Below are 26,508 nucleotides of genomic sequence, written 5' to 3' on the forward strand. Positions count from 1 at the left end.
CACTGGCCTCCAGCTGGATTTCACACCATTTCCCACCACTCTCTGGGCTTGGCCATCCAACCAGTTTTCCACCCAGGAGAGTGTGCGCCTGTCCAGGCCAGAGGCTGACAGTTTCTCAAGCAGAATGCAGCTGTGCCATGCTGATAGGGAAACAGCCTAGAAGCATTTTTGATGGCCACAGGGATTTTAGGTGGATTAGTTGTGTAATCAGTCATTCCACTCTAGTTTTCCTGAGGAAATGAATTTAATGCAGTGGTGGGAAATGGTGATGAAAATAGGGTTTGGGGCCATAATAAGGGTAGGGCCTAATAATGGGTGCAGATGAAGAACAAGTTAGCGATAAAGGGATTAGAGATGTTGATTTGCTAGATGAGTCCATGGCTGGGCAAAGACCCCTTCAGTCCCACTTCTGCCTCACCTCCCCAGCTTGAGATGGAGAAGCCTTGGCTTGGTGTGGTTTTGAAGATGAAGACGCTTCCAGTGTGTTGGATGAAATATAGTAATCATATAATATATTATGCATATACTAATATATTAATTAATTAAAAATAAGGATATAGGATTTTAAAAGCAAACCTTAATAACCACGTTTTGATTCTTTTACTAAGTTGAGTAGACATGACTTTTTCTTAATGAAGGCTAATTATAGGCCTAAGACAGGAGAAGGAGGTGTTTAGAAAACTGTTTGCTGGGTGGGGAGGGAAAGGTGTGTGAGCTTTTGGTGTGGTGGATGTTGTGGCTTCTGTTTGAAGTCTCACTTCCACCTGTCATCAAGAATGGGAAGAAGCATTAAAAAACTTATGAGGAATGGAGAGAGAGAGAGAAATAAACTGTCCAGGCAGAGTGGGAATATGCAGCCAAGCATTGCCTGCTGTGGATTGTTTTGCACGGTCATGATTCCTCTGGAAGAGGCACATAGACAGTTTCTCTGTTAAGGCATTCCTGCTGCCCCTTAGCAACTGCCCACTTCACACAACAAATACTGCTTTCTAAGAATTAGTATGGGCATCATTGCCTACACCACTGCATGTATATTAAATACGTACTATTCCTCTCTCAGGTGGATTTGCTGAGTTCTCCAGCTCTTTCCCCGGTCTCTGTGAAGGAAAATCCACGCTCGTTCCTACTTGCATTTCTCAACCCTGCCTACCTGTCTCCAACATTGGCCCAACCAGAATCCTGCCTCATCTCTATCTAGGATGTCAGAGGGATGTCCTCAACAAGGTGAGTGTTCTGTGTGTCATGGTGTTTACATGGATGAGTATATTATCTCCGCCTGTCTTCATCCATGCTTCTATCATACTGCATCATTACAGCTATAAAACATCTAAAGTACATAATAGCTGTCTGTACATAAGCCCTGGAAAGCTATGTGAGAACTAATGATGTACAGACCACATAATTAATCCATGTGTCATGTAATAGGTAACTTGGTTTCCTCTCTCCTTCTTCTCTGGGAAGAAGTAACCTATCAACCAAGTTCCTCAGTAACCTATCAACCAACAGCCAGCTATCAAATCTGCCATTTCACCTGGTCAGGTACTTTCCTGTGTATTGCTGCGACTGGTTTGTTTTGATGAGTTTTGGATGTTAATATATTAATGATTACAGTAGGACAAAGGAATATTGTTTTTTAGTATTTCCTTCAAGTGCTGGAAAAAATAACACTTAAATACCATGAATTGTAGGGACATGAATTATAGGGTCCAGTACCTGAAGGGGGCCTACAGGAAAGCTGGGGAGGGACTTTTTACAAAGGCTTGTAATGATAGGACTGGGGGCAATGGATATAAACTGGAAAGGAGCAGATTTAGACCAGACATAAGGAGGAATTTCTTCATGAAGAGAGTGATGAGGCACTGTCTCAGGTTGCCCAGGGAAGCTGTGGTTGCCCCATCCCTGGAGGTGTTCAAGGCCAGGTTGGATGGGGCCTTGGGCAGCCTGATCTGGTGGGAGGTGTCCCTGCACATGGCAGGGGGGGTGAAACTGGATGGTCTTTAAGGTCCCTTCCAACCCAAACCATTCTATGATTCTGTGACTACTGCAAATAAATCTTTGCACACCTAATAAAATGTTCAGACCTGGACAATCAGTGAGGTAATTTAAAATGAGATTTTATGGTAGTACTGCGCTAATAACTTCTACTGTTTCTAAATACATGCGTGTTTAGTAATTTATGTTCTTAAAGATATTTTGATATTCTTAAAATAGTCAGCAAAGTTATCAAATATGGCACTTTCAGGGGACTGGACTATCAGATGTCTGAAACGAGAGGTTTTCTCGAATTGCTACAGGTCTGTGTATCCACAGATGTTTCCGTGGGTGTTTGCCTCCATGAGGAGACCAACTCATGTTGCTTGCAATCTACATCCTGGCTCCCTTCACAAGTTTATTACTTCTGCTGCACATGCCTTCTTGTCTCCCATATCGTCTGTCATTCCTATTTATTAGTTGAATCTCCCATAGCCTTTGTAAGTTGGCATTAAATACGTACATGGAGGAGAGAGGAGGAGTGCTTGACCCTAACATATTGCCTTAATTATGTGCAAGGCTTATATGTGTGGTTTGTAGCCATATATAAAGCTTAAAACAGGAATATTATCCTAATAAAGTTCTGTAACTGGATCAAATTCATATACTTTGGCCATCATTTTCACTGGTTTCTTCTACTTTTACTCCATCCCAGTCTGGCCATTAATAGGCTATTTTTGGACTCTTCACAGTTGTTTTAAGGGGGTCTGACACGCAAGCAATCATGTGGAACGTAACTGTGCTTTTTTCATTGCACACATGAAAATCTTTTCTATGGAGGGTAGTCAGCAGTCAATGTATTTACTTTGTCTTTTAAAATCTTCCATGTCTGTACTGCCAGGCAGCAAGTCAGCAATTCAAACTTTATTCGCTTATGCTGGATGTCAAAGCAACTTATTACTTCTCCTACCACAGAAGTAATTTGCAATCCATAGACAAAAGGTAGCAGGAACTAAGTAATTAAAAAACCAAAATCCATGCTTTACATGGTGGGGTCTTAGAAAAATGCTTTCATAGAATCATAGAATAACCAGGTTGGAAAAGACCCACCGGATCATCGGGTCCAACCATTCCTATCAGTCACTAAACCATTCCCCTCAGCACCTCATCCACCCGTGCCTTAAACACCTTCAGGGAAGGTGACTCAACCACCTCCCTGGGCAGCCTCTGCCAGTGTCCAGTGACCCTTTCTGTAAAAAATTCTTTCCTAATGTCCAGCCTAAACCTCCGCTGGCGGAGCTTGAGGCCATTTCCTCTTGTCCTGTCCCTTGTCACTTGGGAGAAGAGGCCAGCTCCCTCCTCTCCACAACCTCCTTTCAGGTAGTTGTAGAGAGGAATGAGGTTTCCCCTCAGCCTCCTCTTCTCCAGGCTAAACAACCTCAGCTCTCTCAGCTTGTTTCCATGTGTGAATGTCAAGTGCTATCCTAGGTCACCGTGGGGGTGAGGGAGCAACTTGTTCTCCTCCAGGATCTGGGATGCATTGCTTTGTTTGGGTTGTGACTGGAACTCCAGTGCTGTGGCTCTTAAGTGATGAATAATCCCAGAGGGATGAAAGAGGCTGTTCCCTTTCCTTGCAGTAAATTGGCACCTATGAATAGGTGTTGGGCACAGGCACAACGTGCGATTGCCTCACCAGGAAAGAAATCCAATTTATAGCAGTCAGGAATTTCATTATAGAGCCAGAAGAAACTAAAACTCCATATACTACTAGTGAGCCCTAAGTGTGGCAGAGACGTCTACAGGAAGAACCTAGACCTGGTGGTGGCTCTCTTGCCTATTAATCGATACTTTCGATATTATTTCAGTCCCTCAGACATCAGGAAGTGCTGCAGACACTTTAGAATTAATGTAGGAAACTCAGCAGTTGATCAGGTTTGTACTTCCTCAAATATTCTGGGGAATTACTATCAAGGGTTGCTGTATATTCCTTTTTTTAGGGAAAACCACAAAAATGACAGCATAAAATCCACAGCAAGTTCAGTAAGTTCTTATTGCCCGGTGTTATCCTTGACAGTTAATCTTTTGGAAGTTCCTCCATAGAGGACTAAGGTATCTCTTAGATTTCTGACCCATTTAAGGACAAAACCACATCTTACAATTTCTAATTGTTGCTTTTGCCTTTGTCCTCCTACTTTGAAGAAATAGCAGGCACTGTGCCCTGGTTTCAGCTGGGATAGAGTGAATTTTCTTCCCAGCAGCTGCTTGATGTAGTATGAGAAGTCTGTTGATCATACACTGGTGTCTTAAGTTGTTGCTAAGAAATCAAGGATTTTTTGGTTTCCTGTGTTTTGCTAGCATACAGGTGCAGAGCCAGGTCAGCTCAGCCCAGCTGGCCTGTCATGTGTTCCATACCAAACAGCAGGCTCAATATAGAAATGGGAATTTGGCCATTTGGGGCAGTGAAGTGATCTGAGCTCTGATTTTTGGTTTTCTGCATTCTGCTATCTCCACGCTCAATGTTGATGTCTGTGCTCACTGCTGTTGCTGCACTCACTGAAATTGCTTCTTGGGATGGGCTAATCATCTGATGGTGAGCTGTTGTATTTGAATATATTCTTTTACATCTATGATGATGATGATGAGATTATCAGCAGCAGCATCAACATCATCATCTCCAATTGTTCTATTAAAACTGTCTTTATATCAGCCCACAAGTTTTGCCTTTTTTTTTTTTCCTATTCTCCTCCCCATCCCACCAGGTGGGGAGGTATGAGAGAACAGTTGCATGCTGTTTAGCTGCCAGCTAAGGGCTAAACTATGACATAATACTTTATTCTGAGCATGTTGATTGTTTGATGCACCAAAGTAGACCTTAGTGTCTTCGTAGCTTATCTTACCTCTTCAGTTTTGGTGATTCCCTGTGGAAAATCTGAAATGGCTTCCATCTTTAATATTGATACCTTTATTAAACTAAAGAAGCTGTAGGAAAAAATTACAGTTTCTGCCTCTTAGAACCCACTCAATATTTTCCCAGCTATCAGCAATTCTCAGTTTCCTGAGTTTATTCAGTTCCTTGATTCAACTCAAAATTAGCAGTAGCTGGAGATCAGCATGCTAGCAACATGACTGGCAGAGCTCTGCTGCTTGTTTTGGTTCTGGAGAAGCCTGGATGCTACACCAGGGGCATTGGGGGAGAGCACAGAGAACGTCTCTTACTACAACAAGTGCCCAGAAATACCAATACATGGTAAGAAAAAGCTGGGACATGAAGAACATTCAAAAGGAGAGGGTGAGAAACAAAAACCAAGGATAAGTAGTAAAGCTCTGTTAGGACAGTCCACTGATAAGCGGTTACATTTGCATGCTCTGGTTTAGTGGCCTTGCTGCTTAGTTGGCTACTGCGTACAAGAAGTCAACTTTCTGTTAGGATTAGAATAGGGAAGGGGGCGCTGATTCTTATTCAAGTCCAGTTTTGGGGAGGGGGTTTTAAGTAATTTTCTGAGAAATTCTAGTAAAATTCCCAGAACTATTAAGATGTAGTTGTATATGCTGACCTTATTTTGCCATCAAATGCTATCTGCAAGTTCCCATGATTCCTTCCATTGACCAGACATATCAATTTATCTAAAAATTGTCTCAAATCGCTGCAAAAAGGTCTCTTTATCTGTGCTACTGTTTAACTTGATGATTTAAAGATGTGAATTTTCAGCGTGTTTTATCAAGATGAGCTTATCTTTTCAGAATCTTTATAAGCTTAGCTCTGTGTGAACCGGTAGGGAATTGCTTGTCTTGTTGCAGGACAATCTGTATTCATGACCTTTTAAGAATACTAACGTTCTTTGCCATTGATACCTCTGCTGATAATGCCTTATTTATGAATGACATGCAAACATGACTGCTTGGGTTTGTGTCCTGTAGCAAAATTAATGAATAATTCAGAAAAGTCTTCAGAGATTCTTTGTATTTTTGCTTTACAGGTTTTCTAAATGCTTAATTCTGAAAATGCTCATAATTTTTTCTTTTTTTTTGGCAGTGTTGAAATAATGCTCATGATTTTTTTCTGGTTTTGCAGTGTTGAAATACTAAAAAGTTCTTCAGAAAAGTTCTAATAGAAAAGTTCATGTCACTTTTCCCAAAAAGACCCATCTTAATGTGATATGTTGGTGGTATTGCAAGAGCATACTTAGTATTACAGATCTTTGTTGCTCTTTGTGAAAGAAAGATGAACTAAATTCTGTGGTTATGGGCCTGAATAAGCCTCCTACTTACATCTCGTGTTTTGTACTAGTATTTAAGCTATAAAATTTTCTACTTTGGTGCTTACATAACTATTCTTTTTTCTTTTCTTCCAGACCTGGATTTTATTTCCTGGAACAAAATAACATTTTAGGGTGCCATTTAATTTCCAGATTAAACAAGTCATAAAATGTAAATAAGCTGACAAAAGAGCATTTACCTTCTTTTTACAAAGTTGTTAGTATTAGGATTTCTGGATCTTCTTCCCATCGTAATTCACTTCTTCCTCTTGGGTGCCGTACAATGAAGGCACTGTTATGGTTATTATATTGCAGCATGTTGCACAGGGAATGATTGATACTTTAGAACAGAAGGAAGCATAATTTCTTTCTTTAGCCTTAGTCTCGAAGACAAGCACTAACACATTTCTGGGTGTTTTTTTGACTCGGAGATTGCAGACTTGTCGGCTGCAGCCTTCCTATTCCCATTTGAATAATCAATTCCACAAAAGAAATCTTGCATAACTGTGGAATTGTGACGGTTGGACTGTGCAGCCCACCAGCACTTATGCTTTAAAAAAAAACCAAACAACTAGTAAGGTTTTCTATTCTTCTTAACTCATCATCATTCTCCCAGCATCCCTTAGAAATTTTCTGAACAAATGGCCATCATGGAAGCCCATTTGTTTGTGTGAGAGCTAAATATGGTAAAGGAAGGTGTGACAGAGTCTGCTATGAAGGGCAATGCAGGGCTGAAGGGAGCTTGCTGGTTGATTCAGGGAGATGTGAAGGACGGGAGAAGGGGAAATCGGTGATATGTTGGAATTTGTTGTCATTGATGAGAAGCTGGCATTTACTGGGAGTGTGACCTAGGAAACAATCAGGATAAGCAGCAATTCTCCCCTCTTTTTTTTTTTTTTTTTGACCATTGCTGCAAATTCTATTTCTGATTGTTTGCTTTGTGAGTAGCTGCTCATCTCCTGTTTCACTTGGATAGGTATATTTACAATATAATGTGTGTTCATCAGTTTAAGGTGCCCACACCTTCAGGCATCTCTAAATGTGCTGATGTGAGGGATTTTCGATGAAATTTCAGAGGTGGTGCTTATTACGTGCCAGAAAAGAAAATGAGCAGCTCACTAGCAGAAGTTCATGTAAATTTAAAATGCAGCCAGTAGCAGTTGTATAGAGTACCCTCTGTAAATGACTGAAGTGGATTCCCTTCTCCCCTGCAGTCCTTTGGTTTCTAATTTGTGCATGTGTATATGTGCATGTGTGAGTATTCATCCCTTACACACACGCACTATAACATACAGGTGATGTACCTGTTTACCACATATCAAACATTTGTTAAACAGCTCTGATTTGAACCAAATGAGACTTCTGACTCTTCAGCTAAATAGCCATATCCTTGTTTCTCTTCATCAAAACTTCTTTACGCTTGCAGAAAAAAATACATGTCGGGGAGAAGTGACCATTTGGCTTTATGACTGTATTTTTATACTGGTAGACCTCCAGTTGAAATCTGATTATCATAAGTTTGCATTTTTTTATATAATTACTATAAAAGCAAAATGATTAAGATCAGACTTTTTTTGGCCTTTTTTTGTTCCAGTTTAGTTTCAGACAGTTTCCACAGAAATCTGGCCGAAAGCTCCCTGGTGTTTGTGTTCAGCTTAACTACTGTCCAGGAGAGCTAATGCATGTCACTTACTGCCAAATCTGAAACAGAGAAGATTTTTTTGATCAGTATTACTCAGACCTGCCTAATTGCTTTTCTGTGACAAGATGCTTACTTGCAGGAGACTTGATCGTTTTGGTAGAGCCATCCCTAGTTTTCTAGTGCTTGCTTCACATGTTTTGGCATTGTGGTATCTACAGCATCAGATACTATTTTGCACAGCCAAATACAAAGAGTACGGCAAGGTACAAAAAAGAGGTGTCTTTTTTTATTGGCAGTCATGAAGGTTGACTTATTTAAAAAGCCCAGTTGACTCTTACACTTTAGATCTCTTTGCCTGTTGCTGTGATAATCCCTGGGATGTGAGAGGACTAAAGACTGAAAATTGAAATATGAGCAACTAAATTGTAATTCAGAAAGCAGGACTTATATAAAACTGCAGTTAGTGTTGTGTGAAAATGGTCTGCATCAAGGTCTTCAGCTCTTACCCAGCTCTTTCTTTCAAGGTTTTGAGTGAGTTTTCCACTGTGATGGGGCAACCTCGGGCTTAGATACATGATCCAGAAAACATTTATTCAGATCAGCAAACTGCGTGTGGGAAGAGCTTGGTTATGTTGACAGCTTGCATGGTGAGAATTTAACCAAAGTAACAAAAAAATCCATTCTCTTAGAATTGATGCTTCATAGTACCAAAGGGTATCCCACCATTACTTCCGTTCTTTGTTCACATGATTTTTATGGGCTTTCCAGTCCATACTTTCTTTGGACACACAGGATGTTTCATTAGAAGTTATTTGAAGAATTAAAAGCTGGAGAGTTGTCTTTTTCACAATGAGTACCCTGAAAACAGCTAGAGCAATTCCAAGACTAATTTTAGTTTGGATTTCAGCTTTGTAATGTGCCAAAGGTACCATTTGACATCTCTAGGCTTAATCTTTCTCTCTTTCCTAGGAGCTGATGCAGCAGAATGATATTTGCTACGTACTGAATGCCAGCAATACTTGTCCAAAGCCTGATTTTATTCCAGAATCCCATTTCCTGAGAGTGCCTGTGAATGACAGCTTTTGTGAGAAAATTTTGCCTTGGCTGGATAAATCAGTCGATTTTATAGGTGAGAAGGAAATTTAAATTCTCTCTCTAGAGCAGTTTCTGGATTCCTTTGTGTACCTGCCTTGCTGTTTTGCCTGGAGAAGACATGAGTGCTTTTTGGGTGGTATGAAAGTACCGTAAGGATCTACATACACGATGACCATCACTTTAGAAGCACAGACTCAAAATAATGTAAGGAGATCCTGCCATTGTGTATTCCAGCATTTACGGAACAAAGACACTTTTTAAGAGCACAACTCTACTTTCTGGCAACCTCGTAGATGCCTGATATGGGTCTGCAGAGAGTGAATTAGAGAATCACACATACAGATCCTGTCTTCAGCTTTCAGAAGTGAGCTGGCCAAATTTGAACTTACCAAACTGTTCCATCATGAATGCTTGCTTTTTACTTGCATATAAAATTAGAAATTATCACCTTTCTCAGACATCTAAATAGGGTTGTTTATGTGCACGTTAAAATGCAGTGTGCTGTGACTGCAGTATGTTTCCTGTGTGGTCACGTGCTTTTTCTATACTCAATGCTATACAGTGCTAGAGAAAATAAGTGGTTTTTGTTTAAAGCTTCCGTGAGATTTGCCATTAACAGTTTATTTTGAAGTTTTGAACAATTTTAAATAATGTTCCTTTCTTTGCAAACTCTTCATTGTGGTATAATGCTGCTGAGTGTGACACTTGCCAATTTCTTTGCTATGCAGAAAAAGCAAAAGCATCAAATGGCCATGTGTTAGTGCACTGTTTAGCTGGAATATCTCGTTCTGCCACAATCGCTATTGCATATATCATGAAGAGAATGGATATGTCCTTAGACGAAGCTTACAGGTAAGGAGAAAATTTCCCTTCAAATTAATTCTTGTGTCTTTTGGCTTGTTTTCAAGGTAAAGAATAAAAGGTTGTATGACTAAGGGTAGAAGGAGACACGTTAACTGGTAGTTCACTGCCCTCTGCACAGTCTTAAATGTAGGCTTCCTCCATAAATGAACTGGTGACGGTGTGTAAACATCGCACACCTAATATTAATTCCCCATGTGTAAAATGCTGATGTTGGTCTTTGCTCCAAGCAGGAGTTCAGACTGCTTATTAAATGTGTCTGTATGTACATACATTCACACACACAGCTATACCACAGATATAACAGTATCTTGTAAGTCAGAGAGAGAATGGAATGGATAGGGTTAAAGAAACAGAAGTGAGGATATTTATAATCACGCTTATGACAACTGATAGGCTGGAGCTGTCGACTTCAGTCTGGTATTTGGTAATGCTCTTAAGGTTAACTGCCTGCAGGTAAAATGTCTAGGAATTAAGAAGGCTTCTTTCTTGCTGTTAAACTCAACCGGAAAGTATTTCAAGTGTTGCTTCTTTATGGCATTGGGGAATTTTTGTAGGACCACCCTACCACACACACCCTTTTTTAATCTTTCAAACCCCATGTTTCTGTACATGGATCGTCAACACTTTACTAGATTCCATGTGGCATGGTTGCAGTTTACCATGACTTCTTCATTTCATTTAACAGCCTGTGTTGTTGTGTTGTACAGAAAATGGTGGCAGGTTGGCGTAGCGGATGTGTCACTATAACATGTGTGATGCAGAAGCCATTTGAACAATTGCGGTGGAGCAGGTGGAGAGGAGTACCTTCCAAAATTCCAAAACTTTCATGAGGACAGAAAGATCATAGAATGGCTTGGGTTGGAAGGGACCTTAAAGACCATCCAGTTCCAACCCTCCCTGGGACACCTCCCATTGGATCAGGCTGCCCAAGGCCCCATCCAACCTGGCCTTGAACACCTCCAGGGATGGGGCCTCCACAACTTCCCTGGGCAACCTGTGCCAGTGCCTCACCGCTCTCATCATGAAGAATTTCTTCCTAATGTCTAATCTAAGTCTTCCCCCTTCCACTTTAAAGCCATTCTCCGTCATCCTATCACTACATGCCCTTCTGAAAAGTCCCTCCCCAGCTGTCTTTGATATTCCTTTGTGGAGCCTGATTTCCATGGGGATTTTTTTTTTTAAGCTGGCGAACATAACTATGGATTCATTGAACAAAAGCCCATGTGAGACACACCTGAAATGCCTCCCATTGCCTTTAGAAATTTTCCACAGTTTTTTAGTAGGGCCTGCTGACAATTTGGTGCCATGCAGTACTTTCAGTGTGTATGGCAAAACATGTTTTGCCAAGAGGCATAGGGGAAAACTCAGTTATTCAGGTGTAGATAATACAGAGGAATTGGTGAATGTGTCACTGAGTCACTAAAAAACTGCCTGGTCTTAGGCTGTGGTGGTCTGGAGGTTAGACCTGTAGAGTACTGAACACTTCTAAAATGCACAGGCTTCCGGAAGCTTGTAAAGTGCTGCTTATAAATTCATACATGAAGTTTCTGCGTTAAATTCTAGTTTGTTTCTTAACCAGAAGTGTCAATGGAGTGTGAAGGATGAATCATCCCAGGCCTCTTTTTCTTTGTGCTGTTAATACTGAAGAACTACTGTGAATTTTAGGTTATGTTTTGCTGTATTTCTTTTGATATGGCTTTGTGAGGATGGCCCACAGCACATTTCGCTCACTGGATTGGGATCTCTTGTTGACAGAGCATGGAAGAAGAATACTTCTCTCCAAGTTCATGAAAGGCATTAGATAAAAAATTCATCTGACACTATAACAAAACCAAAAAGGTGACACTGTTACTTGAAGTGAAAAAACCCAAGGAAATAAAACTTTATTAATCTTTTCTTTTGTGTCATATAAGGGAAACAAACATCAAAATTAAATTATATGCACGTTTTCCAGCTGGAGAAAAGAGTGTGTGTTTTGAAATGAAAAAGTTTGCAGAGCCTTAAAACTTGTTGGGGGGATCCAGCAGAATTTCATGAACCCTTTTTGTTTTTTAAAAAGCTTGTTTCAAATTTAGGACTGCCTAATCTTTTAGGGTGAGACAAGGAGAAAGTGGAAGGGAGAGGCTACCGGAACACAGACCAGAAATTTCAGTGTTGTCCAGAAGGATCTTGCTTTAAATAAATCCAATAACAAGTACAATTCGCTTTGACTGGAAAAGAATGAACAAAGACTCTGTGAATTCCTGGCGAGTGAATGGCTTACACTGGAGTAAAAGCCCCCAGATTCAATGCTAGGAAATCAACCTGAAGAATCTCTTCTGAAAAGACTTGCTAGTTTTCTCCATTTGCCAGTGTTGGCACTTCATGGTGGAAGTTTCCACTATTATTTTGCACAGTCTGATCTTCCAGGTCATCGAGTCAGCTCAGCTATTCTACTACTGTTTTTTGTTTGGCAGCTTTAAGGAAAAAGAACTGAATGCTGCTTTTTTTATCTGGTATTTCTCATGTGCCTGCTTGCCTTTGTGCTAGTGTATACAAATACGCACAAGTACACCTTTGAGGTTTCCTCATGCTGCTTTTAATGACTGCACACTCACCATTTGTACACATCCCAGAGAGGTTTATCTTAGCTTTTAATAATATTTAATTTTCCCAGTGATAGGTTATATGTGTACTTGTATTAGATTTAGCTCCTCAAGGTTTCTTCCCTTGTTAATTCCCTTGTCATCTGGTACATTCATAGCTCCAGGAAAGCTTTTTAAAAGGGAAAAAAAAAAAAAAGGATGAAGGATTTGGGCTGTTTCAGTTGTACAGCCTGTAAAAAGGAGTACAGTAGTTATTTAGCTATATTGCACATCAGACAAGTAGTATTGCTTTTGGATTTAACCTTTGAAGTACATGACATGCCTTCTGATACTGGTCTTGCATACATTTAGAGTTCTGGTTCAGGAAAACATTTGAAGTATGCGCTGCACCTTGTCCATTTTCAACCATGTGTGTAAGTGCATGTGTAGATTGGCATGTGTGTGTGCATCAGGCTGCTTCTTACAGCACCAGGAAACCAGGAGTCCCAGTGGTTTGATAATACTCTTGTCCTTTACCGCTAAACACCTTCAGAGCTGGAGAAAGCGGTTTTGTTTTAATGCTGCGTTAGGTGCTTTCTGTTTTTACTTTTTGATTATCATAGCAGTGGTCAATACCTATGGGCAGTAGAAATTGCTGGTGTTTGCCGTGTCAAGTCAGCATGTATCAGAGTAACCTACTTGACAAATGAAAAGGGTAAGAAGCACTCACTGCAGTAACAGCACCATGAAAGAGAGAGGTGAAGGAACAAGGGGCTTCTTCCCTTTGAATAGTGAGAAGGGTGGCCTGTTTCCTGCAGCATGAGGGAAGCGAAGGTCTCTTGGCAAGTTCATGCAGAACTTGAGGAACTCAACTCTGGTCAGAAACCAGGGTAGTGGAGATCCCACTGGTAAAGTAAAAGAAGGGAAATAATTCCCTCAGACCTTATTGTGGACATCAGAAAGAGGTAAAAGGAATGCTTTTGTTTTCCTTTTTTTAATCACCTTTAAGTAAGCTATAGATAGAATTGTGAATATCCAGCATCATCTTGCTTAAAAGCTGCCTTTTTTTTACTCCATCCATAAGTTACCAATGCTTGATTGAACCTCAGTCCCAGCATCCCGACAAGTTGTAGTATTCACAACACTCACTCTAGAGTTATTTCAGGAATGAGCAAGCAGATCCCTAAATTAATTCCTGTTTTGTTTGTCCCTTCTTTCTAGATTTGTGAAGGAAAAAAGGCCAACCATTTCTCCCAACTTCAACTTTCTGGGCCAGCTCTTGGACTTTGAGAAAAAGATCAAGAACCAGAGCAGTCAACCAGGACATATTAGTAAACTGAAACTTCTGCATTTGGAGAAAAGCAGCGAGCATGTGGTAGTCCCAGAAGGGGGGCAGAGCAGCCTTTCCACTAGCCAGCTCTGCATTACCGCTACCTCCGAAATCGTGGAGCCGAAGCCGATGGACTGTGGCGGCGCACCACACAGGCACTTGTCCCCTCTGGAAGATGGCCCGCTGGTACAGGGCATAAACGGATTGCACGTCTCCCTCGATAAGGTGGAGGACAGCAACCGGCTGAAGCGCTCCTTTTCTTTGGATATCAAATCCGTGTCCTACTCAGCAAGTAGCAACCGTGTGACTGCGTCGGTTCAGGGCTTTGCCTCATCTGAAGACACCCTGGAGTACTACAAACATGCGACTGCTTTAGAGGGCAGCAGCAAGTTGTGTCAGTTCTCCCCTGTCCAGGAGGTCTCAGAGCAGACCCCAGAAACCAGCCCTGACAAAGAGGAAGCGAACCCTCCCAAGGAAACCCAGAATACTTGGCAGCTGGAGAGCCAGAGCAAACGGCAACACCTGGGGAGAACCAGTGGCAGCGCCACCACTCAGCGGTCACTCCTGTACCCTCTCCACCGGAGCGGGAGCATGGAAGACAACTACCAAACGAACTTCTTGTTTGGTCTGTCCACCAGCCAGCAGCATTTGGCAAAGTCTGCTGCTGGGCTGGGCCTCAAAGGTTGGCACTCGGACATCTTGGCTCCTCAGACATCGGCTACGTCCCTTACCAACAGCTGGTATTTTGCAACCGAGTCCTCACATTTCTACTCTGCCTCTGCCATCTATGGGAACAGCACTGCTTACTCTGCCTACAGCTGTAGTCAGCTGCCCACGGGCTGTGACCAGGCCTGTGCCGTGCGCAGGAGACCAAAGCAGGGTGATCGAGGTGACTCCAGGCGGAGCTGGCATGAGGAAAGTTCTTTCGAAAAGCAGTTTAAGCGCAGAAGCTGCCAGATGGAGTTTGGGGAGAGCATCATGTCAGACAACAGATCCAGAGAAGAACTGGGGAAAGTAGGAAGTCAGTCAAGCTTTTCGGGCAGCATGGAAATCATTGAAGTGTCGTGAGGGGCAGCAGACTTGTGTGACTGTATCGGAGTTGCTTCCCCCTCCAAGGCTGCTCCCCCGGCATTTTAAAGGTCCCTGTAAATCTGAAAAGAACAAACTTCATGCAAAAAGGTGGGGGAGGGAAGAAATGCGAGGCTTCAGTGTGAACACAGTGACTAGGTTAATACAGCGGAGAAATGACAAGTGAACATCTACCTGAGGAGACTGAGCATACTGCTGGATTTTCCTCTTCCCCTTTCCTGGAGAAGGGCTGAACATTTCAGAGATCTTTCCCTGACAGAGGAAGCAATTATATGCAGTGGATTGCATGTCCTTTCAGTGTTTTTTACAAAGGAAGCTCTCTTGATATCAAACCCTTTCTCTGGTTCCACTGAAAGACGTTCCTACCCATCAGAGCTAGTTTTGTTCTCCCTTTCTCATACCCCACGTCTTCACCAGTGCACCTTAGCCCTGACACTGAGCCAACCTCTGGAGGGAGACCTTTTTCCCCATATAGTGATTCCAAAGGATGTAGGGACTGGTTACAGCAAGGCTGGGCTGAACAGACAGTTCAGACAAATGTAAATACTGGTCTAACTATTGTTCTACTGGATAGGCTTTAGGTGGTTCACTAGAAAGCTGCTTCAAAGAAAAGAAAAAGAAACAGTACCTCAAAAATACAAAAAATAAACTAGGGCTTTATGGCTGCCAGATGCTGGGAGTCAGTTCTTAAGCAATGTGAATAAGTAACAAGTAGCCACATTGGATTCTATTTTTTTTTAAAGCTGTCTACGCACAAGTGTTGCAGTTGGCCGAGCAGTAATTCTTAAAAAAGATGAATGAACCCTACTTACTGTCTCCTCCAGCCTTTTGAAACATAACATAAGCAGTATTTGTAGGTTTTTGTGTTAAGCCAGTTTCTGGGAGAGGGGTAGCTGCTTTGGCTTTAAGCTGCAGTGAAGGGGTTAATATTTATGGTTCCATGCAAGAGCAGTGGCTGGTACAACGTCCCAACAGCCTCTTCTTGCCAACTGAACAGACAGCTCTTGACAGCTTAAATATTTTGTTTGTTTTTAAAGCTAAAACTGGGCTGTTGTCCTTCACTTCCATTAAGGAACTGCTCTTCTTTTCTGGCTCCAGTAACCTGTGGGGTAGGGGTAATTCAGGTGGCTGGGGTTTCGTCTCTATCCCAACCATGGTGACTTGGAGGTAGAAAATTTTCAATAGTTCTGCTGCCTTCATCTGAGAAAGAGAAGTCTGGCTGGGCTGCCCGAAGGCGGCCCTCCAGCACCCCATCTCATGGTGTGGAAGGAAGGGGGTTTGAGAAGAGGCAGTGTTAGCTGGAAGCCTGCTTACCTCCTGTGGTCACGGCTCCAAAGGAACGTGGTCCTGGACGTTGTTCTCTGTCCCAGTGTAGGGTGTTGGATTCCCAGCATGCTGATTTGGCTGCAGCCCTGTCTAGCTGTGCTGCTGCTGGCTGGTACCATGTCCTCACCACCCCAGAAACTTGTCCAGCTCAAGGAGTTGTTGCTCCCCTGCTGCCAGTGGGGCTGTTTCATGGCAGCTCAGCCCCAGCCCTCGTTGTGGTGGGTTTGAGAGTGAACCAGCTGCTTCCCCTCCAGCTTTTGCCATTCATGCAGTGCCTTGGCGGCTGCTGCTCACACTGTTCTGTGCTGCGTCGCTGCAAGAGGTTTGTGGTCAGCGATGGGTCTGCCAGAGGCACGGAGCAAAGCTTCATCCTTGCTGCTTCCATGGGAGCTGCACAGGGGTGATATTGCTCTTGCCCAGCACCCCGAGGACAGGCCTATCAAGGGGAAATGGGTAGTTTTGTCCCATTTTAGTGCAGGCAGCTGAAAATTGTAAATCCCATGTGACAAACACCCCTCTGGCCAACAGCTTTAAAAAAAAATGTCAGCGGCAAACTGAAGCCCTTCTTAAAGTCAGCAGCTTGGGTTATGTTTTGTTTTTACTGTAAGTTTAGCTAGTTTGTGACTCAAATCTCAGGTTTTACTATATTGAAAAGCGGAGAAGATTTTGTCATTGTTTTGTGGCTAGGATGTGACTTTAATTTCCTACAGCTGACTCTTTTAAAATAGCACTGAAAGCTACAACAGTGATTAACTTGATCCTAAAATGTGCAAAAGGCACAGAGAAAGCGGCGGCACCAGGAGTAACAGAACCCAGAGGCTGTGCTTGTGATGTGCATAAGAGATGCTGGAAGAAGGGGTATTCTGGGCAAAGGATAGGTTGACACCACACTGGAAAGTATGTCAGGTCTTGGCTAGTCATTAAACATGCCTGCCACTTCTCTCTGTTTACATATCAAGTGAAAGCGATTACAACTATTTTCAGTATATATACGCACCCCCTGTGTGTATATACACATATATAGATGATTTAGCAGTGCTCCTCTCAACCAGATTCAGTAAAAGCCTGTGTCTTTGATTTAAATCAGTTGATAGGGGTTAACACAAAACAGTCCCTAGATAAAGAACCAACTTCCCTGTCTTTTGTGCTCCTTCACTCCCCTTCTATACGTACAAATGTGTATGTTTGGGTTTCGTTTGGTTAATTGCCTTCTGAGGAACTGAAATCTGGTCTTCTAGCTCTGTGATTTCCAGTAACGCAATGGTCACTGAATGAATCAAAGCTGTAGGCTCGGTATTCTTAGGGACAGGTTCTTGTGGGAGGAAGCCTTAACCCCATGTCCTGCACAGGGTGGTGTCCTGTCTCCTGTCTGAACTGTAAAGCAAAGTGGAGGATGTGAGGGGGTAAATGTGTACATGTTCAATATGAATATAATGTTCTTTGGTGTATGGCAAGCTGTTTAAATGGTTCAGAGATGCGAGTTTCTCATCTTGTGTCATGAGCATTACCTGTATGTTATGATGAAATAAAATCAGAAATGGTACCTGTTTATATAGAAAGGCTGAGGAGGGAGCCTGTGTGCCTCTGACAATGGAGTCCGCGTAACCCACCTGCAGTACGAGCTGCTCCCCAGCACCCAGGACCATGAGGGAGCTCAGCTTTGTTATACCTATTGTTCTCTGCGTATGCATGTCATGTCTCTTAATGACACAGGCTGGGCAGCTTTGGACTGCTTATCGCAAGCAGTGGGGATTTTACAGCACCAGTAACAGTTTCAGCCTCTTCCCTGTTTCTGCTTACCCCACCTCTTCTGCTCCCTGAAGCAGCAGCAATGGCACTTCTCTGTAAATTAACAATTTACATCTAATACCGCTGTGAGTAAGCTGTTCCCAAGGCAGCTGTGCTGGTCTTTCTGAAGCGAGTATTTCAAGTTCGTTACCTAGGATGAACGCCATGGGTCTGTTCTTTTCTCCCAGACTTCTTATTTGAAGAATTTAATTACTTGTTTAAATACTTGTTTAGACTGATTCTGCCAGTCCTAAAGCATTCAGAGCGACTTCCGATTGCTGAGGGAGGGGTCTTACCCTCATCGCTCCTTCAGAGCACAGCTTATCCAAATGGGGCGTGTATTAAATCCTGCAGTTGAATAGGGCTGCTACGGTTATATCCTTGGATGGCAAAGTGTATGGGTTTGTGTAACAGTGCCTTCAACCTCAGGTGCAGCAAACAAGCATTTTCTTTTAAAAAAACAGTAAAAGCCCATGTCTTTGATTTAAATCAGTTGATAGGGGTTGACACAAAACAATTATTAATTAACACAAAACAATTTCAAAGCTTAGCTCCAGAAAGGGAAATGCAGGATCTTTGGCCTCTCTAAGAGGCCATCAGCCAGAGTACAAGTAACAACCTGCATGAGCTTCTTTGCTTCTTGTTTCTACAAACAAGATGTACTGGCTTTTACACAGAAAGCTTTCAGCTCTCGCACGCTAAGCAAGAACCATGCACAATACTAGATCTAGATGGCATCAGCTTGTTATCATATAAAAGAGGTTGACTTGACAATCTTCTAAGATTAATCTGTCTGCTCTGGACTCTGTTGTCCACTTCTGAGCCCAGTAGGTCAGACTATCTGTTTGTTCCCTCAAGTTTGGTTTTTTTGAGCATGCACTTTAGCTTTTAACCCTCCTCATTTTGCCTGCTTTGCAGGACTTGCTCTGCTCTTGTTCCTTCATCCGTCTGCTCTTGTTCTTCCATCCCTCTGCTCTTGTTCCTCCATCCTTCTGCTCTTGCCCCAGCCAGTAGAAGCCTCCATGAAGAAACAGTCTAACTCCATCTCTAGTTAAACCCAAGAGACAACTGAAATGTCTCACGCATGTCAGCAACAATTAATTTCCATTTCATTGACTGCCATCACTGGGAAGGGGGCCCCTGAGGTCACTGGACTCTTGATTTAACCATCCCAGTTACATTCCTAGAGTGAAGTGAACTGAAAACAGGGCAAATATCCCACCAGCATAGGCCAGGTAGCCCAGCTTTTGAGGGGGCCGGAGGGGCAGGTTGGGGTGTGGGACTAATAGAGAAAGTAGAAGTGTGGTCATTATATGAGCTGCTGTTTTTACAAACTGTGTGTTCATCAATGGGGCAGCTCATTATGCTTTGACTCACAGCCCAAGTTTTACATGGATTTCTGTGATGAACTGGTGGTTTCAAAAGCCCAGAACAGTGGCCTGGCACTTCTCTGGGGACAGCAGGGGAGTCCTAGTAAGGTTGTTAATGTCCCTTCTTAAATCTGAAATAAGTGAGGTTTAGCAAGACTTACCTACCTCAACATTTTAATTCGATAGCCATACCCTCCCTGACCACCTTGCGAGCCTGTATTTGTTAAGTTTCAGAGATAAAAGTACACTTATTTGAGTACTCTCAGACCTCCTAGAATTGATGTGATACCTGTATTATATCACGCACAGAAAACCGCGGTTGGGAATTCATGTAGAACAGTGTTCACAATACATCAGCATAGCCTGGCAACTGGCCCTTACCTTTGAACCATGCCTAGAGAGAACTTCTTGGGCCCAAATTTTTGCTCTGAGGCAAACTGAAGCGAAGCCTTCGGCTATTCAGCACTTCAAGAATATTAACAAGAGCCACTATAAATAAATAAAGGAAAGGGAGCTATTTCTAGCCTGCAAGACTCAGCCCTCTGGGAAGGGGCTGCTTTAGCACAGAAAATGCTGTGAGCCAGACATCTGGGGAACTGCTGGAAGGGATTGCTCACTTTGAGGTGTGGATTTCAGCTGCTGATTACAGGGACCCTCACCAAGCACCACTGCTGTACAAAGCCCAAGTGGGATAGATCAGAGGCAGCATCCGATCCCTTTAAAAACAACACTGCACCCCTCAACCCCATGTGTTTGTCTCCCTCTCTGTTTGTCTCGCCCTGTGCAGTAGGCAACAGCCCATCACTGCTTTGCTTTCCCACTACCAGGACAGCAGCATATGCTGCAGGTTTGGTCACTTCTGCTCCTCTAAACCACTGATTTTTCTAAGTTTATTATAATAACCTGTTTACTGCAGGAAACTGCTCCATCACAGGATGTTCTCAAAGCTGAGCTTCCCTCAGCAAGGAGAAATCAGGTTAGATTAGAGCAGCTGCCCCTTGCTTTTCTAAAACCCAAAGTTTAGCTATCTGCTTACAGAAGGCTGCTTGCTTGATCATTAACAGCCCCTGTAACACTCCATTGAGCCTCCAGTATCGCTGTGCTTCACAGTGGTTCAGTCTGCATCACAATTAAGAGAACAAAATCAAATGCTTCATTTGATTCCTGCTACACAGGACACTGGTAACACCCCCAGCAAGGTACTGACAAAATCTACAGCCACCCCCATTTACTTCTGTGGTCACGTTCTGGTCTTACAGGAGGCCATCGTATTTCAGGATGCTGTGATTGAGAGCTGTCCTGCAGAGAAGGACTTGGGGGTGCTGGTTGATGAGAAGCTCAACATGAGCCGGCAATGTGCACTCACAGCCCTTCTGGGGCCAACCGTATCCTGGGCTGCATCAAAAGAATCAAAGAACCTCAGCAGGTTGAGGGAGGTGATTCTGCCCCTCTATTCCTCTCTTGTGAGACCTCATCTGGAGTGCTGTGTCCAGTTCTGGAATCCTCAATGTAAGAAGGATATGGAGCTGGGATTGGAATTAGGTAATCAATCCAAATCATTCTACGATTCTGTGATTACCTCCACAGCTTCCCCAGGTGGTCTGTTAATATACAAAGCTTTTAAAAAGACAAAAGGGTTATTTTCAGCAGCTGTCATTAAGAATTGCCCTTTTAATGTTCCTCTCCTGTCCCACAGCTTAGGACGATGAGCTCTGTACTGCATCAACAGCCCTGAGCACACCTCTCACCATCTCAGACCTGTCTTGGCTTTAGGGACCACTGGGTGAGCTAGTCTCCTGTCTGTGTCACCTTGCTGAGGATCAAGTTGACCCACACGAGATCATGTTATGAAGAAGTTAAGACTTAAATGTGGCAGCTGAAAGCAAGCCAACAACTCCCAGGGAAGTATCACAGACCAGCTCTAATGAGGCTGAAGTTTGGCTACAAGTGCAAACTGACCCATTCAGTGAAGAATCAGGAGATGAGCAGCCAGCAGAGCAGGGGCCACCCTGATAGCCAAGCTGCCCAAAGGTGCTCACCTCCAGTTCTTTCTGTGATGTGGCGAAGAACTATGTAAAGCATCTGTCAGGACACGGTCTCTGTCAGACAGGGAGATGATAGTGGGTGGGAATGAAAAATACTCCTCTGCTCCTGTTTAGTCTGCCCACTGAACTTAGGAAAGCCCCTGGGTGCACGCAGGGTGCAACTGCCCTTGCAAAACAGGCAAGAGTGTCTCACACCATGAGTGGTTTGTGCAGATGAGCTGCAGTCAACCTAAGTGTCTGAGTCTTTACCTCAAACAGGCTACCCCCACAGAAAGGGTAGGCAGCCAGCTGGACTAAGGTCTCATATCCACTGCTGCTGAGTCACAAGCGCTGCTGCATACATGATTTATCTCAACTGGACATAAGTGCCAACCTGAACCGGGACAGCATCCAAAAACCCCAACTTCTATACTCATTTCAGGGCACACATTTCCTTACAATCCCCGGGGCAGCTGAAACCGGCCACTTCCATGGTGCAAAAGTGGGTTGACCACAGCTGTCTACAAAGTCAGCTAAAGCTGACTAAAGCTAAGATACGTAAAGCTAAGATACGTAAAGCTAAGATACGACCTCACTCACTAAAGTGTGCGTGTTGTCCATAGACATTACAGCAAGAAGTGGTACGCTGGAAAGAGAGAAGAAGCGAGGCGCTCTGAGAAACACCACACCTGGAGAAGAGCAATACCAAACGTTTTAATGCTGGAGCTGCAGGACATGTAGCATGTAGGCAGCTGAAAGCAGAGTGAGTCTGTAGACAGGATAAACAGCATTACCACCCATAAACTAAGTAGTGCTCGGCCACAAGGCTTGTAACCAAAATACACTCTGTCAGCTGGGGAATGAGAGGGAAGTTACAAGGGAAGGTACCTCAGTAAACCACTGGCTGATAGAGAGGAGTTGGCCCATGCAATGAATGGGCCTTTGAAAAAGTGCATTTCTACTCTTTCTGCGTGAGAGCTCAGAGGAGGGAAAAGTACACATTAAATATTAAATATATTTAATTTAAAATACATATATTTTTTAAAAAACAAAACTTATTTTCTGTCCCCTTCAACAGATCTTCACAGCACTTGTCCTGCAAATAGGTTGGCACTTTAGCACCCTGTCAACGCATTAAATTACAAAAACAACGGACATAACAAAGCAAATCTCTTCTGCACATGTAGCACACAGAGCCAATGCAAGATGCAAGAAGCACCAGTGATATCACAAAGCAGGGCTTGCAACAGCAGAGTTAGGGGAAGAACCAGAGCAACTCACACCAGCAGAGAACTACAGCCCCAGAGACTAGCCTGGTTCTGCAGCTTTTCAGGAAATTTCATATCGAGTAGCTTAGCTTGCACTCCAGATTCCACCCCAGCTTTGCATCACCTCGGAGTGCAAAAAGGGAAGAAATATTTCTTTTCAAGTGGAGCGCACCAGATTATTCTCTGTTCACAGCATTAACTTTGCTGTAAAAGTTACAGCTGGTACATTCATGAGAGATACCCCGAGGCCTTCTGCAACAGTGTCAGACTTGGAAAAGGAAATTCATAAGCAGAAAGGTAATTCCAGTCATATCTCAAATCTCCTGCTGAAAAGTAGAATAGGGAGTAAAGCAATAAAACTTAAGTCTCACCTTGAGCATCACCTACATCTGAGATGAGCTGAAAGCAGCATGCAGAGCAAAGCAAACAAGGAGCAACCAAGCAACAAACAGCAGCTCAGGACTGCGTGGCAGGAAATGTCTTCCCCTCAGTGAGAGGTCCAAAGACTTACAGTTAATGAAGCCAGTGACAATGTTTTAAATAAAACTGTAAACCATCATTTGAGAACAATTAGAGGGTGCATGGTGTCTTACAGTACCTGTACAAGACTTCATCACCTGTGGAAAGAAGGTAATGACGTGCATGTTTTGGAAGCCTTCACACTGCGGCTCTGATTTCTTTCTATTAAGCTATTACATTTTGCACAATCTACCCTTTGCTGCTCAGAAATCTCCACCTGGGAGGCCCAACAGCATATCCACAAGCTTCATGGCCACTGTTCACAGGAACAAGCATTTTCTCCCCTTATCAGCCCAATGTCTAGGTGGTTTATAGCAAATAAGGAAGGAACTGATTTGCAGCCCTTGTACCTGCAGCCTTCAGACAGAACTACTATTCGATTGCCCTCATTAGCACCACAAGGAGCAATGCTTTGATTTGACACTTAATAGCATGAGGCCAAATGTTTAGAAGCTTTACAGGAGAGAGCATCTGCAGCTGAGCCCCTGCCTCCAGATCCAGTATCAGGATCTTCCCACCGGTATAGGCTTCCAGCCCGCCAGAGTGTGGGACATTCATGATCCCATCTGGCAGACGGGTGAATGTTGCACATTCTAAACTTCCAGACAGCATCATCTGGACAAGGAGGGCAAAAATGCCTGCAGCTGCTATTTAAAGCTGCTGAATATTCTGGTCTGTCTGATAGCTGGAGGCAAAGACATATTCCATGATGGACAATGAGGACCCTCATGGGCATGGCCTTGACAAGCTCCTTTCCGTGGGTTGTTACATCTTGTGTAAGCTCTTAACAAACCAAGTGTAAAATACTGCAGGAAGCACAAGCAAGGATAGAAGCTTGATGTTACATCCTGAGCAACATACAGTATACACCTACATATATATAACCATGTAACAACTCCGGGGTGGAAGCAGTAGACAGCCAGCTCTACTCTGCGGCCTTAACTAGAAAATTTGCTGAGTTCCCTGCCATCTCTCAAGCAGTCAATCGCTCCTCCCAGGGCATCATTCCAGAGGGTTCGATTTCTACAGGACTCTGCTTTCAGACAGTGTTAAGCAGGCTCTAGGGTCCCAATCACCACTGTGGTTCAGATACACATGTAAATTGGCTGCAGTCTGCATCACAAAAATTCACTCCAGGCCACATGGCCTTTGGGAATACAAGAAGGAAACAGCTCGTTGGTTCCTGCCACCACACAGTAATTACTACCATCAAAAACCTACTGCGCTCTTATTCCCAAATGCTCAAAGACAACCCTTTGCTGATTAAGTACTTTTAAGTATTAACAGGTATTGAGGCAAGTTGCCTTTGGCAAGTCACCTAGGCTTGCGCTGTACTGGAAGATGGGCTGTCGCAGTGACTCTTTTAAAGAGGGCTGTCCCCACCACTGGAATTGTGCTCCTGACATACAACCACCCTTGAGGGTCATGGGCGTGCTTCAGCCTCCTCACCGGCCACACCATCCCGGGACTAATGTAACACACAAACTTACCCCTGACCCAGCAAACTCTTTGCCTTCGGCTTCACACTCCTCCTGGTGCAGACAAGCTGCTATGCAATGGTCATGCAGGCTGTTAAACCCTGTTTCTAGATGCATTAACATTTTTACAGCAGGATGTAAAATATCCCCTTGTTTTATATGGGGAGAAACCAAAGTTTGGAGGTGCTGCAAACTGCCTGCAGCCAGCAGACCAGTGGCAGACTTGGCAGCAAACCAGTTGCCTACGGGCCAGCCCAGCACCAGGGTGGCATGGACATGCTGCCTGCCTTCCAGCAGGGATCTCTGCTTGGGAGAGGCAAAAAGCATCCTGTTGGTTTTGGGGCAGTTTGCCAACTGCAGTCCCAAAGCGCCATGGGATTTCATTCATTAAACACTGTGCTCTGGCGAGCTCTCAGCACGACAGCAGCTAAGCCAATACAAAGACCCAAAGGACTTCTCATACATTTCCCCTCCAACGCCATACACTTGAAGGTAAAGAAACACCTGCATCCCTCTGGTAGAAAAGACAGCACCAAGATAACTGGAGTGTCCCAATAAAAATAAAAAAAGACACCGTGTCCAACTGTGGGATGCAAAGTGAGTAGGTTGGTGCCAGTGCCTGTCAGAATCACTGTGAGGGACACAAAACACCACCAGCTGGACCACGGGGACATTTCCGGAGCAAGAGGGAGATGAACACTAAGGCTCGCTTAACATTAACAGACATACATATCTGGTACAGTTACTCCTTTATAGCCTCATAAATTAGTGAGCCTATAAAAACAGGAGCCTCAACGAGGACATGCCAAAACCCTGCCATGCAAACCATGTTAATTATGATAATAGGCAGATTTTAATAAGCCAGCTCCTGGCTCACACACTTCCACCTAAAAAACACACCTATTTCTAAGGCCAGGGAGATCTCTGAAATACCTGCAGCCATCTAATTGTCTAAACTCCAGTGGCACAAAAACCATGTTAGCGGGCTTGTCACACCCTGTATCCCTTTGAATTTTTCTAGTAAAAAAAAGAATCAGATGAAAGAAGACTCTTCCTCCATAAGGCCCAATCTAGACACAGCAATGAAACAAATGTCTGCACAGGCGGTGGTGGTGATAAAAGAGACAGGAGGGCAAAAGGAGGGAGATGAAAGAACAGTAAATCATCTTCTCCAGACGACAGGACCAGGGAGCCTCTGGATTCCTGGCTGTCCAGTCCTGGCAGCTGACGCTGCTCTTCCTCCAATGCCCTGGCACAGAGTCAGGCAGCACTGCCATCCACTTCAAACATCTGCCAGTCCTGCCTGTTGGAAGCATGTCTGTGCTGAATGCTGGAGCATGGAAGGGGAGGAGGGGAGCCTGCTGGATCAGCTAAGACTTTAGCTCCCGGTCGGGTTTCATGCTGAAGGGCTCCAGCCTCTCGCTCTCCGGCAGCATGCTGTTCAGCCGCTCCATCAGCGGGATCGTCTGGTCGATGCCCATCTGTATACGGCGGAGGATAGCAGACATCTCATTGACCTTCTGGATCTGCTCCGCATACTTGGCATACTTCTTCTGGCGCTCCTGCATGAAGCTATAAAGAGTTTCCACAGAGAGGTCCATCTGTTTAAAAATAAACAAGCAGAGCAAGGCACATTAGGCCAACTGTTACCACAGGACTTTCGGCACACTGTCTTTCCTAAAAGCAACCAAGAAGCACGTTGGGCCCCCCCACGGGAGCTACCAGCCAGATATAAAGGAGCTCCCCCGTAGGTACGTGACCAGTTTGTCATGAAATGGGATGATTCATAGCTGCATACCAGGGAGAACATATGAACATCTCAGTTCTACACCTAAACCCTGAATGGAGCACATCTGCTATGAGGACAGGCTGAGAGAGTTGGGATTGTTTAGCCTGGAGAAGAGAAGGCTCCAGGGAGTTCTTA

The 26,508-nt window shown here is 43.7% G+C and overlaps 2 protein-coding genes across 5 annotated transcripts in view; one reads left to right on the plus strand and one right to left on the minus strand.

Annotated features, from left to right (window-relative positions):
• DUSP16 (dual specificity phosphatase 16) overlaps window positions 1–17,759 on the plus strand; it is a 71,349-nt gene extending 53,590 nt beyond the window's left edge. For all 3 annotated transcript variants that reach the window (XM_069864041.1, XM_069864058.1, XM_069864049.1), the window contains exons 5-8: window positions 1,061–1,224; window positions 8,839–8,998; window positions 9,693–9,816; window positions 13,614–17,759. In XM_069864041.1, the coding sequence (XP_069720142.1) occupies window positions 1,061–1,224; window positions 8,839–8,998; window positions 9,693–9,816; window positions 13,614–14,790 (1,625 nt within the window). In that variant the 3' untranslated portion in view covers window positions 14,791–17,759. The remainder of the gene's footprint in view (window positions 1–1,060; window positions 1,225–8,838; window positions 8,999–9,692; window positions 9,817–13,613) is intronic.
• A 4,561-nt stretch (window positions 17,760–22,320) lies between these two features.
• Window positions 22,321–26,508, minus strand: part of BORCS5 (BLOC-1 related complex subunit 5) — a 111,702-nt gene continuing 107,514 nt past the window's right edge. For both annotated transcript variants that reach the window (XM_069865206.1, XM_069865197.1), the window contains one exon: window positions 22,321–26,185. In XM_069865206.1, the coding sequence (XP_069721307.1) occupies window positions 25,955–26,185 (231 nt within the window). In that variant the 3' untranslated portion in view covers window positions 22,321–25,954. The remainder of the gene's footprint in view (window positions 26,186–26,508) is intronic.

This window comes from Phaenicophaeus curvirostris, chromosome 1 (genome assembly GCF_032191515.1).
Source record: "Phaenicophaeus curvirostris isolate KB17595 chromosome 1, BPBGC_Pcur_1.0, whole genome shotgun sequence".
Lineage (NCBI taxonomy): Eukaryota > Metazoa > Chordata > Aves > Cuculiformes > Cuculidae > Phaenicophaeus > Phaenicophaeus curvirostris.